Here is a 17,400-nt window from a genome sequence, read left to right as displayed (position 1 = left end):
TGGTTCCCCGTATTTTAACTTTAAGGGAAGTAATTGCAGAATTAAGAGCAGGTGAAGATATGAAGGGAACTTACAGCTACATCTTGGAGGAGGATCCCAGCCTATGTCCGTACATTTTGCCGTATTTCCCCGGGTGGAAGGGTAAAAGCCACTTTTACAGTAGTATGTGATTACATGTCCCACTCTGTATTTGCTCCTGTCAGCAACGAAGTGACTGTTTGCAATTCTTGGCGGGTCACATGTCATTTCTGAAAAGAAAAAGGACATGTCTATTATGCAGAAATCACATGAAAATCATCAAGGACATGAGAATAAAGTGAATGTCATTTTTTGTTCTTTCCAAAGAGCAAAGTGGCATTCTAGTGAGCACCCTGTCCTTATATATATATCAGCAACAATTATATAGAAACAGTAGAAAATATATATGAACACCTAGACACAAGTGTTCAGTAAAATATGTCTCCAGTATTTGATGTTAATCAGCACTAACCTCAAATGAACCTTAAATATGTTTATTTTTTGCCTGGCCAGTGTGGCTCAGGGGTTGAGTATCGACCCATAAACCAGGATGTCATGGTTGGATTCCCGGTCAGGGCATGTGCCTAGATCAGGGCTCGAACCCCAGTGTGGGGAGTGCAGAAGTAGCTTATGAATGATTCTCATCATTGATGTTTCTCTCTCTCTCTCTGTCTCTCTCTCTCCCTCTCCCTCCTCTCTGAAATCAATAAATATATACTTAAAATGTTTATTTTTTCTCTCACTTTAATTTGCTATATTTATCATATTTTCATATTTCCATTGCAGTCCAGTCTACCTATCTTAGTTTTCACTTCATAGTATAGCTAAACTTAACACCAATGTTTGAAGTCAAAATCTACAAGACATACGAGTATATAAAAACACAAGTTACCCTAAGAGATCAACCAAATAATATTGGGAGAATTTTGTTAAATTAACTAAGAATAGAAGAAATGGTGGTTGCTTTCAAGCAGTGGACATAATTCCCTTGACAAATTGTAATTCCCTACTCTCATCATCTCCATGAAAGTAAATGGTGCTGTTAAAACATTGCCAGGGCAGGTGGCTCTATCCAAAAGAGTGACAGCTGAGACTGTACAAAGTGTGAGGCCACATTGTTCCTACAGTTAGAAGCCATCATTGAGATTTGGGATAAGAATAATAATCCCACATTGGCACTCCCTGTTGTGAATCAGTAGAAACATCCAGTTTGCACAGGGACGGATGAATTGGGCCAAAGGTGGTTTTTATTTAGCCGGTCTCCGTACTTTTCATCATTCTTGCAAGTGACTTATTGTCAGAGACTGTCCTTTAATGAATGCAGTGACTGAAGTTTTTAAAAAAATATATTTGTATTGATTTCAGAGAGGAAGGAGAGAGAGAGAGAGAGAGAGAGAGAGAGAGAGAGAGAGAGAGAGAGAGAAATATAGAGAGTGAAACATCAATAATGAGAGAGCATCATGGATCAGCTGCCTCCTGCAAGCCCGACACTGGGGATGGAGCCCGCAACCCGGACATGTGCCCTGACAGGGAATAGAACCCTGACCTCCTGGTTCCTAGGCCAATGCTCAACCACTGAGCCATGCTGGCCGGACAGAGACTGAAGTTTTGATAAATTACTCTCAACTAAAACCCCAACACTACAAAGCATAGACCAGATGGAAGAAAGTTTGTGCCCTATCCCGGCTAAGGTTATTTGAAAATGTCTTTTATTTAGTTCCACGTTTCTTACAAATTTGGGGAGAATATATGCCCCTGGGGAGGCCTTCACTCTCCACAGGTAGGTCTTTCCCTGTCGCAGGGGAACACGGAGCACATGTGTGCAATGAGCGGAGGCACAGAGAGTGCAGTGCGTGCACAGGGTGGATGGGGTGCACCCCAACAGACACCCGTGAGAAAGAGGGGGTTACCTTGGCAGGACGGAGGCGGGGTCCACCCCGACTGGGTGCAGACGGTCTCTGCTCTTCCGCTGTAACTGTAACCCGGGAGGCACCGGTACTGAAGCCTCTCGTTTTCTCGATACGAGGCCTTAGGAGACGTGGGCTCGCCGTTTGGGATCTTCGGGAGGCTGCAGGAGATGGCTGAGCGCGGGGGTGAAACGCCAAGATGTCTGTTACGTACATGAAGGGATGCGCCCGAGACACAGTTCCCGCAGGTCACCAGCCCTGTTCCATTGGGTCCAGTAGGCAGCCCAGCAGCAGTTCGGTTTTGATTTGAATGCCTGAGGAATCTATCTGTCGCTCTTACCATTCACCTTGTTTTCTTTATTGATTAAGGCATTACATATGTGTCCGTATCCCCCCAGTGCCCCCCGACCCCAAATCCGTTCATGCCCTCACCCCCCTGGTGTCTGTGTCCATTGGTGAGGCCAGTGGTTCTCAACCTTCCCAATGCCGCGACCCTTTAATACAGTTCCTCATGTTGTGGTGACCCCCAATTTCATTGTTACACATTGAACATAATTAAAGCATAGTGATGAATCACAAAACAATATGTAATGATATATGTGTTTTCTGATGGTCTTAGGCGACCCCTGTGAAAGGGTCGTTCGACCGCCAAAGGGGTCGCGACCCACAGGTTGAGAACCGCTGCCTCAGATGGATTACTAGGAAGTAGTAAATGCTCAATAAATGTCACTTAGTATCAGTACCATTTAGATTCTTTAGGAGGCGCAGTGTTTTTGCGATGCCTATTTTCATGAGAAAAAAACGAAAATCAACAGTAGGAGCATCTTACCCACACAGCTGGGCTTATCGCCACTCCAAAGGCCGTTTCCTGAGCAATGTATTTCCGCCGGCCCATCCAGCTTGAAGCCCGCCTTGCACTCAAACCGGACCACTTGGCCGTAAGTATATTCCTGATTCTGTTCGTAGGCGCTGCTGATGAGCTTCCCATTCTGCGGCTCCTCCACGGGCAGACACTTAACCACTGAAAAAGGAACCGCACTTTTTCTAGAAGAATGTGGAAGTTGACCATGAAAAATATGTATCTACACAGATATAGATATAAAAATCAGCAAGATAAGACGGGAGGAAATTACTTAAACGTTTTTGTTTTCTTTTTTTCTTGAGGAAGCATTCAATATAGCTGTTTGCTGGAGATAAAGTCCACTAAGTAAAAAAAACAACAACAATATTGAGTTTATCTCTCAGAATCCCCTGAATTTTAAATAGTGATGCTTGTGTTCTTTCTAGAGGTTAGAATCCAAAAGAAAAGAAAAATAAGTTTTAGATTTCCCAAGCGCTCCTACTTTAAATATTAGATCAGATGAGGCTGAATCCCTATTTGGTTACTGAAACACAACATAATGTAGTAGTAAAAAGGTCAGCTAGACTGTCTGTGCTATTTGAGAAACCATAAGTAACAATTTGCAGAGGAAATATTTAATTATAGACTTGAAGGATATTTTAATGTAAGACATTTAAAAACACCTTAGGTATTTTTAGAATTGTATCTACCGTCACATAGAGGAATATCATTGGTCCATCCATCTGCATCGCATTCTCTGAAATCAGTGTCACCTATCATTTTATACCTGGAAACCAAAAATAGCAGGGGAGTGAGCCAATGTGTGTTCATAAGCAGCTTTAAATTCGATACCATGCTGACTGTCGAAACTCCAATTTAAGGGACTATTAAAAGCATATACATTTGGTTCTTCCACTCTCTCTTTCTGTTTTTATCTCTTAAATTTCTTTTTACCTTTCTTAAATTTTGTTTTTTCTTTCCTAAGAAAGACCCTCAAGCCTTAGGTGGACAGACTGCAGATAACTATAACCCTTGGTTCATGATGCAAACTCTTCATTTCACACACAATATGCTATTATTTTTTCATTGAGTCAGTTAATCGGTTGCACTTAACAACGTAATAAGCTTTATGAACTGTCAGCCCAAAACTAAAGCCATAAACATGATAGTGACCAACAGCTGACCTATGTTACCCCTCCTTCAGCCTTACTTCTCCTCCCCTCCAAGATGGCGGCATTTTCTGCTCACTCTGGGCTTCTTCCTGAATCAAGGATCTTGTCAGGGAAGACTCCTTAGTGTGGGATTTATTTCAGCTCGTGGCCCCATCTCCATCCTAAAGATTCTTTGCAGAGTGTGGTCGTCGAGTCTGCTCTGCTTACATCGCCCATTCGATGTTGAATTTACCTAATCGTACCAACTCCTCAAGCCAGGCCTGAAATCTAAAATTCTCTCCTTGCCCTAACCAGTTTGGCTCAGTGCATAGAGCCTCAGCCTGCGGATTCAAGTGTCCCAGGTTCGAGTCCGGTCAAGGGCATGTACCTTGGTTGCGGGCACATTCCCAGTGGGGGGTGTGCAGGAGGCAGCTGATCGATGTTTCTCTCTCGTCGATGTTTCTAACTCTCTATCCCTCTCCCTTCCTCCCTGTAAAAAAAATCAATAAAATATATTTTAAAAATTATTTAAAAAAAATAATAAAATTCTCTCCTGGAGGGAATGTTCCTTGAGGCGGGTGCAGAATGTGAGGTCCACGCCAGAGGCTTTAACCCTCCCTCACTGTTACAGTGGGGCGCCGCTGCGGGCCAAATGCTTTCCCCCCAAAAAAATCAAGGAAGGGAAGGCCTGTTGGTGACCACAGGGAGGTAGTGCTGACAAGGGCCTTCCATTCCCCTCTGGGAAGTTCCCCATAGACCCTGCTTCCGTCATCTGCAGATGAGGAAGCCGTTCTGCCCACTGCACAAGTACAACAGACAGACTCCTCCTCAAGACAGACTTCGTCTTTCTTGGATTCTCGCTGGTCTGTGCCTCATGCTCTGAGGGCGGGAGACATGTCAGTGGACTGAGTGCGCCCCCAGAGCTGGGCGTCCAGGTGTCTATGCCTGTCTCGGAGGGGAGCGGTCACTGGTTCGGAAATGTGCCCTCCGCTCCTCTGGCCCAGAAAGCAGGTTCCTGCTTAGCACTTTCCATCTACAGCGGACACCCGCCCAGGCCCCCAAAGCTCTTTCAGGAATCCCACAGAATCGGCCCCAAAACCTTCCAGCGGGGGATGCGTAGGAGAGGGGGGGCAGGGAAGAGAGAAAGACTGTGTATGTGCTGATGGGGAGGAGGGAGTTGGGGGGGGCAGGAATGGCTGCTGTTTCTGTATCCCCAGCCAGGCAAAATACCAGACTTTCTGCATAATTCCTCCTTAACGCTTCCTACTTATAGGATAATGGAACTGGGTCTCCATACTAAATATCATAACAAGTGGCTGGTATCCAGCTAAACAGGTATTCAGCAAAGAGAAGGTGAGGGGGGACAAGGGGTCAAGTTTATGGGCAGAAACCATGGGTGTAGCACACCCCTTCTACCATTAGATCTCACAACGGGGCCAAAGATTTACATGCCCTCAGACAGGCAAAACACTATCTCTAATAAAACCTAACAGCAGCATAAAACACTTCAGTTGGCTGACCCTGTGTGGCCCACGGACTTCTTTTTGCTGACAAATATCTAGTCCTGGTGGAGTCCAAGCTGAGTGGTGGGGACAGTCACTGTCAGAGTCTAGAACCCAGGACATCCATACGTTCTTTTTTAAACTGTGGTTTCTTTTTAATATATATATTATTGATTTCAGAGAGGAAGGGAGAGGGAGAGAGAGAGAGAAACATCCAGGATGAGAGAGAATCATGGATCGGCTGCCTCCTGCACGCCCCCTACTGGGGATCGAGCCAGCAATCGGGGCATGTGCCCTGACAGGGAATCAAACTGTGACCTCATTGTAATTTTTCCGTATTGAGGAGAGAATATGGTATCCAGACATCATCCTTTCCATTACCTGATTTTAATTTTGAGGGTTACGTGTGTGCTGCCTATAAAAAGGCTCATAGAAAAATATAGTCACCTTACAAATATAAATTAGGACAGTTCCTATTTACCATATCCGTGATCAATGACCTCAATTCATACACATGGTTTTCGAGTGACTACTTACCCCTCATTACATGTGTAAACTACCCTGGCACCGTACTCAAATTTATTTCCTTCTGCAAGTTCGAATGAGCCGAAGGGCGTGTCTCCTGGGTGACCACAGGGCTTTTCTGAAATGAAGGAAGGCGTCAGTAGTAGCACCTCCCACGGGAAACACATTCACCTAAGACAGTGATGGCGAACCTATGACACGCGTGTCAGAAGTGACACGCGAACTCATTTTTGTGGTTGATTTTTCTTTGTTAAATGGCATTTAAATATATAAAATAAATATCAAAAATATAAATCTTTGTTTTACTCTGGTTGCAAATATCAAAAAATTTCTATATGTGACACGGCACCAGAGTGAAGTTAGGGTTTTTCAAAATGCTGACACGCCGAGCTCAAAAGGTTCGCCATCACTGACCTAAGACTTCAGGACAAGGATGTTATATTAGAGGATGGAATTGAGGATGTGGAAAAGTGAAGAATGGCAAAGTCATTATTTTAGAGTGGAACTTATCTGTACGCTTGCTTTTTGAAATTTGGAAGATTACCTCCCCCATTTTTTAAAATATATGTTTTTACTGATTTTTAGAGAGAGAGGGAGGGGGAGGGATAGGTAGAAATATTCATGAGAAAGAAACATCATGGATCGGCTGCCTCCTGCACGCCCCCGACTGGGGATGGAGCCCGCAACAGGGGCATTGCCTTGACTGAGAATCAAGCCCGTGACCTCTTGGTTCATGGGTTGACACTCAACCACTGAGCACACCAGCCGGGCTACCTCTCTCTTTTAAAGAATAAAGATGGTGTTGTGTTTCGTACTTAAGATAACACTGATATAGTTCAGCCAGTATTGCTACAGAACTAAACGCTCAGTCTTTTCACAACTAAAAGTTTTGGTAAATGCTGCAAATGTGTGGCTGACTTACTCTGACATATCTTGGACGGGTTGAGGGACACCCATTCCCCTCTCCTGCATTCCACGGTGATCACGCCGTACGTCCTGTACCCAGGGCGGCATTTGTAGGTGACCTTCGTGCCTTCCGGGTAGCTCTGTTCAGACCAGATACCCATCAGAATTTCTGTCTGTTTTCTCGGAGGAGGCCCTTGACAATCTACAAACAAGAAAAACAGAACAAGAGTTCAAAGTAGCTATTTAACTAGACAGTATGTTTAGGTTAGTTTTACTTTAAAAAATATACACACACATATATATACTAGAGGCCTGGTGCATGAAAATTCATGCACTCGGGGGTCCCTCAGCCTGGCCTGCACCCTCTCGCAGTCTGAGACCCCTCGGAGGATGTCCACCAGCCAGCTTAGGCCCGCTCTCCTGCGGCTGCCTCTGCGGAAGGTGTGGTACCGGGACCGGGACCATGCAGCCCTCTATCCAGCCGCCTCTTCAGAAGGGGGGGTACCAGGACCACCATGGCTGGCCTGGCGGTTCAGGCTTGCTGGCCCCGCCCCCTGTCCACTGGCCATTCTGGCAGGTCGTTCCGCTGTCTGGTCTAATTAGCATGTTAGCTCTTTATTATATAGGAGGATATATGGTTACAGGTCCAGCCACACGGATGTCTTAATATATATAAAACATATGTTTTAGCTTACAGAAATGGAAGCTGCATAAATTTGTAAGAATAACTTTCCAGAGAAATGCTCATACTTCAGTATATTGTTTTAACTGCTGCCTTGCACTCATCAAGTTGGAAAATATTTACTGGACACCAATGTACGATGTGAAGAAAAACACAATGAATGAAGGATATGCCCTCAGAGGGAATTGAGCTATTACATAAGTAATGAAAGATACAGACTTCCCATTACAAATGGGTCAATTTTCTTTAGAAAAATGAAGCACGGTAAGGTGATATGAACACAGGAAGTGAACAATGATGCTCATGCCTTCTGCCATTATTGCTAATATTCTTAATACTGATTACTGCTTAATTTAGATATAACTACTCCTGATGTTAGAATGAGTACATTAGTGAACCCCCAACACATGACTTTTAAAATGGCAAATTTAAAGATGCATTAAAAAAGAGAGAGAGAGAGAGAATCATGGACATAGACAATAGTGCGGTGATTTCAGGGGTGGAGGGGGATGGGTGGAGGTGGAAGAGGGCACAGAGGAGGTAAATGGGGATGGAAAACATAAAATAAAATAAAAAATAAAGATGCATAGTTATCACCACACATAATTACTGTTATTTTTTTATTGCTAAACTCCTTTCCTTACTTGGTTTTATACTAATGGTTTAACGTTCTATTCTAGAATTTCCTTTTTAAAGACAAGATAAAAAAATAATCGACTAGGACCGATCTCATCATAGAACATATTCATGATTAAAACACTTCACAGTGTTTCAGAGAACAGAGAGCTCCATGCCATACTACAGAGGCACTGGTTTTCTCCTGAAGATTTCGCAAGCTTTTAGCACATTGATGTTTGGGAACTTTGCAAGAAATGATCCCACAGTGCAGTTTTGATTCCTGGAAGGAAGTAAATGTACTTTTTGCCACTAGGTGGTGGTAATACCTCGCCAGGAAACCATACAAACCTCCAGCCTCCTAAGCCAGAGTTCTTTATTTTATTTTATTTTTTTTTACAATTTAATGTTCATGTTTGTTTTTAGGTGAAAATTTTCCAGCTAATTACAGGCTAACAAGCGTTTTTCCCCTTTTGATATTCAGACCCACTTCATGGCGTTCAGATTATTAGAAAAATACATGAGTTAAATTTCAAATGCAGATGCCAATATTGTGAGCCCATAACTATTTCCCACTAATATAGTAACCCTTTGATAAACTTGCTTCCTATTCTGTTATTAAGCTAATGCAATGGAAAAGGAATACAGTTTTCTCAGTTAATTTATTCGACTGAAATTATTTTTACTAATGCAGCGATCTATCGAAAAGAGTAATCCAGACACACACACACACACACACACACACACACACACACACACACACACACAAAATGTAGCCTGATTGCTGGCCAGAGAGGTGACAAGTTTTCTTCCTTTTGGTTACTGTTCTATTTCCAGATGGCACAGTTACACCTTTAATTCTTGATTTTTTCAAATTTAGTTCATGGGTTTTAACAACCAGGTGGAAAAGACAAAGGTAGACATCTCGCGTCATCTTCCTACCAGCTTTTCCCAATATTCACTGTGTGTTCGTTTACTGCCCCTCAGGAGTCCCCAAGCTGACTGATTCCCCTTTTTATGTCAAATAATACTTAAAAGTGCTTCTTTCATGGACTTTAAATGCACATCTTGACTCTTTAAGAAAAGGATGTATCACCCCCGCTCGGTTTTCCCATCTTTCCACGGCCACCTCGTTTCTTAGCTCTGATTACTCTCATCCATCACCTTGACTATGAAACATTCTTGACCACAGGCTTTTGACAGCTGGCTTTGTCTCCTCCTGCAGGCTCTACTTAAACATTATTTCCTTCCCAAACAGCTCAGGATTCATCATTGTTTTATGTTTACTAGACTTTCATCAATCCTCCCATCCACGTTGGCTCCCTAAAGGAAGGACAATCTCTGTCCTCTTTTTAAAAAAAAATATTTTATTGATTTTTTTGAGAGTGAGGAAGGGAGAGGGATAGAAATACCGATGAGAGAGAAACATCATTGATCAGCTGCCTCGTGCACACCCCCACAGGGGATTGAGCTGAAACCTGGGCATGTGCCCTGACCGGGAATTGAACCAGCGGCCTCTTGGTTCCTGACTGGACGCTCAACCACTGAACTACACCGGCTGGGCTATGTACTCTTTTATAGGGTGGAGGGACTTTCATGAATATTAAGCTCTCCCCACTTCAAATGTACCTCCTGTCTACTTGTGTTCTAGTCTTGAATATACTGAGTATTTTCAACTCGTGTCATTACAAAACATTTTAAAGTGATGATTCACCGAATTGTGTCATATCAGTAGTTAAGCCTATCTTATGACCTGGCTTTTATTTGCCTGAATTGACAAAGAGCTAACTGTTCCAAGCTCATTCTCAAAAATTTTCAATTAGACAAAGAGTTATTTTATCCCAAATAGTCAAAATGTTGGCACGGATGTGCACCAACCACATTCTCTTGTATTAAATGGACAGCTCTTTCAGGAGATAGGATTAATTTGAAAGTTTTTGTTATTTTTTTTTGAATAGCCATCTTATTTCTCAAGTTCTAAGTTAATGAATAATCCAAGCTTTCTTTCATGTAAGTATTTACCTGGATTTAAACAATGAATACTTCATCTTACGTGTTTATAGAGTCCATTAAATGCCCATTAATTTTCTTCCCTGGCGAAACACTAGCTGGGTGAACTTTTTATTTGCTTGGTCTGGTTTTCCAAGTGAACAAGACAAAATTATTCAGTCTATAAATATGGAGTATGAATGGATTTGGCTATTGAACTAGAATAGGATTCATTTTACGATAATTTGAGGAACATAATTATAAAATTTTGATCAAAGTTAAAAACAAATACACTTGATATTTTAAAAATCAGTACTCACCTAATTTTTCCACTTTCAAATTTTAAGGGGGCAGTATTAACAAAGACACACAGAGCTAATTGCTGGTTTTCAATGTCAATATATCTATAAACTCGTTTGAAAAGTATTCTCAATCAAATAAAATAAATTATAATAAAATTAAACACTTGAGAAAACATGATCAAATCCAGATTGTTTTGGTAGACTGAAGTTGGTCTCTTTGTTCAATTAGTCTATTTTTCTAAAATTATTTAGCAACTGAATAATTATCATGACAATCTTGGGGATACAAATGAAAAGCGAAAGGGAAGAAAAACAATACACACACTACCCAATTGTGCCTGTGGTGCTTGGGGAAGTTCAATCGATGGAAGAGTTAGAAAGATGGGCAATGGCTTCAGTCCTCCAGTTTTACAGAACTACGTCAGCCCTTTGTACATACCAACATTTTGACTATTTGGGATAAAATAACTCTTTGTCAAATTGAAAATTTTTGAGAATGAGCTTGGAACAGTTAGCTCTTTGTCAATTCAGGCAAATAAAAGCCAGGTTATAAAATAGGCTTAATTATTGATATGATGTTTCCTTAATCTTGAATGTCCCCCTTGTCCTCATCTGGCCAACTCCTACTCAGCCTTCAAAACCCACTCAAGATGTCCTCACCACCCTGCCATATTTCTCTCTCAACCCTACCCCACTCCGTTCTCTCATTCCAATTTGAGTTTCTTGCCTTCTCTAAATGATCATAGACTCCTTTGTTTATCTCCATCACAATTCTTTATATGATCAAATACACTATGTTAGTAAAATGCAATAATCATTCCTTTTGTTTTCCCCACTAACTGACCACCATTTGGAAAGTGCTAGTCAGAGTGTGTGTTGTGTAGCTGTCCATCAATCAAGAACCGATGGTTGAATGAATGAATGAACAAATGGATGAATGAATATGAAACTATCTGGGAACCTTTTCATGATCTCTGTAGGCTATGGACAACTTGTGGAAGGGCATGGTAGATGGTAGCAAATATAGAAGATGAGAGAGGACATGGGAACAGAAGTTCAGTTGCATGAGCCCAAGAAACCCTACCACTTGTAATCCCATTGTCCATCCCGTCCACATGTCCCAAGTTTGAATTTACACTCTACTTTGTGAAGTCCGAAATTATTTTGATTTAGCTCAAAAAACTTTTGGGAGCCTTTGAAGGAACATTTTTATAATCTCTCTTCTATCTATTATATTTCGAGTTAACAAGATTTATGAGAAACTTGGCTCTCTCTCCATTAAAGTGTCAAAACAAATAAAAGTGCTCTGTCAAATCTTTTATTCCCCTTTCCCTTCATTATTTTTTGTGATTTTTTCTCCCTGTTCCATTACTTCCTGAGACATTTTTATAATATTTCCTTATCATTTTAAGCTAAAATGTGGCACTTTTCCCCCCAATTACATCATGTCTTTTTCATGCATTATGTTCTGAAGAAATGGGCAAAGTGCACAGGAGTTGAGAGAACACACATGGATTGGTTGGCAGAGTCATGGCCAGGCTGGGGAGGTGGGGGAGGGGTGTGGGGGGAGGAGGAGGAGGAGGAGGCAGAGCCTGAAAGAAGGGGAAGTGGTGAAAGCTGCAGAACAATCAGGGTTTGAGCAAATAAAAGTGGGTCCACTTAGACTTTGGCTCCAGCCCCGACAATCAAAGGCCAATAATGAACCGTTACTAACCTGGGCTTCCAACTCCGACTTGGGAACTTCCTTGTAGCTAAGAATAGTGTTAGCCATCCTTAAGCAAATTCCCTTCTGGTTGAACAATTTATGCGAGCGAAAGAGGAGCATATGCATTTTTCCAGGACCTGCCTACGCTTACAAATTACAACAACATGGATGGACCCTGGGAACATCATGCTAAGTGAAATACGTCAGACAGAGAAAGCCAAGAACCATACGATGTCACTCCTATGTGGGATACAAAACTGCAACTTATGAACACAAACAGCAGAGTGGCGGCTGCCGGGGTGGGGTGGGGGGGAAAGGGGCTCCTCACATGAGGTGACAGGAGAAGACTTGACTTCGGGTGGTGGGCACGTGGGGCTGTATAGAGATTTCACAACTTAGAAATCCACACATGAAACCTATGTGTTCATGTTGACCAACGTCACCCCAATAAAATTTAACTTAAAAATTTTATTATTAAAAAATACTTCAGAGTTCAAAATAACAAAAAACAAAAAAATAATGAGGCTTGCTTTGGTGCAGTCCCTCCGCATCTCATAGGACGCGTCATCCATTGGACCTAGTCTACCTGGAAATACCTTATCTTCTAGAATCGCTTCGTCTGGTTCTGACCCTGTGTGCTATCCACGTCTCCCTTTTCCCAGGAAAATCCTCGCGGGAAAGTGATCCAGTTACAATAACGCACAGCAAACTCATTTAGTTTCAGGACTATTCGGCCAGCAAGGGAGAAAACAGTTGTGCTATAGCCACTGAAATTCATGTCATTCTTCTCACAGGCCTGGGCAGTGCCTGTGCATGGCGGCATTCCTGAGGCTAAGCTGAGCGTTGCTTTCAACATTCCAGCTGTGCTTATTAGGAAGTGGCGGACTGACAGTCATTCCATGATAATGTATATGGTGCTCAAGTCCCCGGCAGAAGCTGATGTCACACTTAAACATTCAAAGGTGACATAAGGAATCGAAGCTAGAAGTAAGTTACCTGGCATCAGTAACCTCATCAAATAATGTAAATGCCTTTTATTTGATCTTTACCACAAATACTTTGTAGCACCCAACTTTAATATTTCAAATTCTGCTCTGTAGTCATTGAAGAAGTCTAATTAAACTTGGCATGATTCCTGAGTCATCAACATAAGCTAGGAATAGACTAAATCTTTACATGACAAACAATGTCTGCATAGAACCTCAACAAACAACTTGTAAATGGTGAAACACTACCACATGTATTTCTATTAAAAAAATGACAAAAACGCATGTAAAAAAAAGTTTTCTGTGGTTAGCCTGTATCATTGTTCTGGACTGTTTGTCAATAAATAATATTTTACCTTTAAATACTAGTTGTAATATTGATATGTGCAGGGAAATGGTTGTATACCAAGTTTGAAAAGTGGCTGGATCTAAAGTGTACAAGCTAAAAGTCACACAGTTGAATATTAGAACAACATAACTAGAAAGGCTCTATTTTTCAAAAAGTATGAAACACATTGGAATAAACTTGCATGAGTTACTGAAGGATTTAAGTTAAAAAAAATCTGCTATTTTTTCTAGTTTGAAAGACCCTCAGAGCCAGAGGGCCTAGGTTATGTGTGAACTTTCCTCAACGCTGACATGAGTAAACATTTCACTCAAAATGTGTTGGCTTAGCAGAAAGTTTTGAGAACCTAGGAACACTGTGCAATGCATTTGGCTCAGCAATGTCCACCATGTACCTATCACACCATTGCCTGTCAGGAACTAGGAAAGCAAATTTGTTCAGTCGGGTTTAAGAAACGCATCAATCTATCAAGAAATAGTGATAGAATTAAATGTAATGATGAATCCAGAAATTGTCCCCCTGGTATCAGAAGAAACCTCCTTCATTCAAAGTCACTATAGCTGAAGACTGTTATTCTAGAATCAGTCTTATCTACAACCCCAGGGAGAAACCCTACTGAACAAGGTAGGTTATTGCAGAGAAGGTGTGTTCTTCTTATTTTCCAAATTTACATCATATTTTCATTCTAATGATACAAGTAATGGTCATCTATAAGGCCATGGCAACATCAGTTCTAAACGATATTCAGGAAGAGCTAATACTATATCTGAAATAAATCCAATCATTATATGATTTGAAGGCTTTTGCTAATTTCTATTCTGCTTCTCCATATATTCACATACTGCTTAATACCGTGACACAGAGCATTTCAGTGAAAACTGAAAGCAAAAAAGGAAATCATACTTTATGAAAATTACAAATGGAAGTGATCACACATACTACAATTTTCAAAGACAGTTCCAAAAACATTTTCTGAAAACTTCCATGAAATACACTCACACTGAAGAATCAGAATGCCGTGCCACTAAGCCACGTGGATGCTTTAAACTTCGGTGTCCAAAGCCACTCAAACACTAAGTCACACGGCTGGAATAAACCGCATTTTCTAGAGCACATTCTTCTTGCCACAGCGAAAAGACTGCTAGCAAGTGCTTGAAAGTATAGTCGTAGGGAAAAAAAAAAGTCTTTCATTCTTACTCTTACCTTGTGCTACACACACAGACCATAACATGAGCCACAGAATCGTCGCGGGGAGCCTCATTTTGGGGGGCCTGCCAGGGGTGCATGGAGTAGCTGATGCTCACTCGCCCTCCGGGTGTCCTCTGCCCCGGAAAGTTGTGCTGAGTGCAGGGAAGTGCTGGCTCCAGGAGGAAGTTCAAACGCAGCTTGGGAAACAGGGAGATGGCCAGACGCGCCGCCCTCAGGAGCCCTGGCCTAGGGGAGGGAGAGCAGCCCTCTCCTGGCTCCCACTGAATGGGAGCGCTGTGACCTGCGCTGGCTGGGCTTTCAGAAGCCAGGCCCTTCCCTGCGGGAAACTGTTTGGGGTTCTGGGAATGTGCAGCTCTTAACTGATGGCCCTTGGACTCTGAAACCCTCTCCTGACTCACACCCAAAGCAGGTCCATTGTGGGAAACCTCGCGATATGAAATAACAGACGCTCTTTGAAAAATCCTTTTGGGGGAGGGGGTGGAGGGGTCAGCTTTGCCAAAAATGCAGGGGCTGGTGGAATGGGGGGAACTGCTTTTCCTGCAAGGCCTGACCTCAGTCCTCTGAAGGCTTGTTCATAGGGTGTGTGAAGCAACAGGTTCATGCTCCTGCGGCATAAATGAGTTCAGAAAGCAAGAAATGGGGATGCTGATTTTTTAACCCTGTATTGAGACAATCTGCAGGAAGAGAATACAAGCAAGTGGTTTGCTGACTGTTGGGAAGGTGAACACAGCCTGGTAGCCAGCCCCAGGGTCAAGGCACTGAACAGCACTTTCTCCCAGGATCCCCCAGTCCTCCCTTTCCCTCAAGCTCTTGCCTCCCCGCCCAACCCTCAAATGGTGCCCTCTACCCTGTTCTCTAAGAACGTAGACTCAATTGGCCAGTTTTTGTGCTTCCTATAAATCAAATAATGTTATTGATTCCTTAGTGTTGGTTTATTTATTTATTTTAAAGGACTTGTCATTTGAGTGACAAATATTTTTCTATTTTTCTAAAAACTATTTTTATTGATTTCAGAGAGGGAGGGTTAGGGAGGGAGAGAGAGAGAGAGAGAGAGAGAGAGAGAGAGAGAAACATCAAGGATGAGAGAGAATCATGGATCGGCTGCCTCCTGCACACCCCACACTGAGGATGGAGCCCACAACTAGGGCCTGTACCCTGTCTGGGAATTGAACCATGACCTCCTGGTTCATAGGTCGATGCTCAACCACTGAGCCATGCCAGCCAGGCCCTAGGTTCTATTTTGACTAGAAACTAGGTTCTATTCTCTCTCATCATTGATGTTTCTCTCTCCATTCCTCTCTGAAATCAATAAAAAAAGGACCAGGGAATTATCTTTCCTCCTGGCTCACACGAAACACAATGTACCAGTTGCCCTACATACGCGTGGACGAAGGGAAAGGTCATTTTTTCAGGTTTATTTCAACACACCCTCCCTTACGCGGAGAAGCTACACATTCCAGAGGCCCCTTCAAGGGGACGCTGCTGCATCCTCTGATTTACTAACTGGCCCAGAAGAAAAGAATGAAAACACACAGGGGCCTCCGATCTTATTTATTGCCCTTGTTGTGTTGGGCGCTTTTCTAAAACCAGACTGTAAGCTCTTCAAGTAACCCAACCTCCTCAAGGAGAAGAAACACCACCTGCCATCTCCTCGGCCCCTTCCTGGGCCCCACTGCAGAACATTCTGGAAACTTGGGAAGCTTGTGGAGATGGGGATGGGTGGCCTCCCTTTCCTGCACCAGCTGCCTCCCCTGCAGTCCTTTCCTGAGTTCCTAGACATTCACCCGGGCGCCACACCGACCTAACTGCATATTTGGAGTCTGCTCAAGGCTGCAGAACGAATCTGTGAGCAAATCTCTTGTTTGCCTTTGCACGGAGATTGCCTCAACCTTCCAAGCTCTACCGACCTCGCAATAACTGCTGATTAATGATTAATGTTCATGTGTCAGGGGCTGCACGGAACATCTCATCTGCTCGTGCCCTCATAAACCTGGTAAGCTCCTTCTGTTAGTCCCCTTTCACACAAGAGACAGGAGATTAGAACCCAGATGGTCTGGCTTTCAGACAGTTGGACGTACAAACACCAGGCTCACCACCCTTCTGACTCCGTGTATTGTCAGCCATCTTTGCTCCGAACAGAGGAAACTCTCAGCGTTGGTCAATGCCATGAACAAGTGCCCCAGGCAGTCCCACCCCGAAAATAAAGGAAAATGTTAAAGAGCAATCACCCTAGACTTCTGTTAATAGAAACATGTGCCCCTAAACTCCTAGGAGAGAACACCCATCCTTTTTCTTCTGTCCCTTGAAGTGGTAAACCTTTTCATCGTTTGGACCTGTGTAAAGACCTCCTGAGAGAATGAAGACTTTGCCTTCCGGGACTAAAGAAAAAATAAGGGAGGAGGGAGTTAAAAGCTTTCATTTTTGCTTTTTAAAAAATTCTGTTTTTACAGACGGCTACAGAAGACACCTTGCCCTCAAATCTGGTCCCAGCCATGCATAGGATCATTGGTGAAGGGCAAATACACAAATCTGAAAAGTCTCCACACAGACTAGCAAGAAGCATCGGCCATGTGAGTGGCTACCTGATTCCTGGCTAAAGTTTGGAATGAAAGCGATGGGGTCTCTGTTGTGTCTGCATGTTATGCATGTCTGTGGCTACACATGGTGTATACGTGATGTTTTCCAACTTTGGAAGGGCACTGGCAAAATTATTTTG

At 42.8% G+C, this 17,400-nt stretch overlaps 1 protein-coding gene across 1 annotated transcript in view; it reads right to left on the bottom strand.

The window, feature by feature from the left end:
- The window catches only part of LOC102433857 (complement factor H-like), a 34,689-nt gene extending 19,683 nt beyond the window's left edge, over nucleotides 1–15,006 (bottom strand). Inside the window, exons 1-7 of the mRNA XM_023747966.1 lie at nucleotides 14,679–15,006; nucleotides 6,867–7,052; nucleotides 5,957–6,062; nucleotides 3,477–3,553; nucleotides 2,755–2,946; nucleotides 1,929–2,099; nucleotides 75–248 (exon numbers count right to left, since the gene is read on the bottom strand). Of these exons, the coding sequence (XP_023603734.1) occupies nucleotides 75–248; nucleotides 1,929–2,099; nucleotides 2,755–2,946; nucleotides 3,477–3,553; nucleotides 5,957–6,062; nucleotides 6,867–7,052; nucleotides 14,679–14,736 (964 nt within the window). The 5' untranslated portion in view covers nucleotides 14,737–15,006. The remainder of the gene's footprint in view (nucleotides 1–74; nucleotides 249–1,928; nucleotides 2,100–2,754; nucleotides 2,947–3,476; nucleotides 3,554–5,956; nucleotides 6,063–6,866; nucleotides 7,053–14,678) is intronic.
- Between the last annotated feature and the right edge of the window lie 2,394 nt (nucleotides 15,007–17,400).

This window comes from Myotis lucifugus, unplaced genomic scaffold (genome assembly GCF_000147115.1).
Source record: "Myotis lucifugus unplaced genomic scaffold, Myoluc2.0 scaffold_1075, whole genome shotgun sequence".
NCBI lineage: Eukaryota > Metazoa > Chordata > Mammalia > Chiroptera > Vespertilionidae > Myotis > Myotis lucifugus.
Note: the sequence above shows the minus strand (reverse complement) of the source record. Positions and strands in the feature narration are given on the sequence as shown.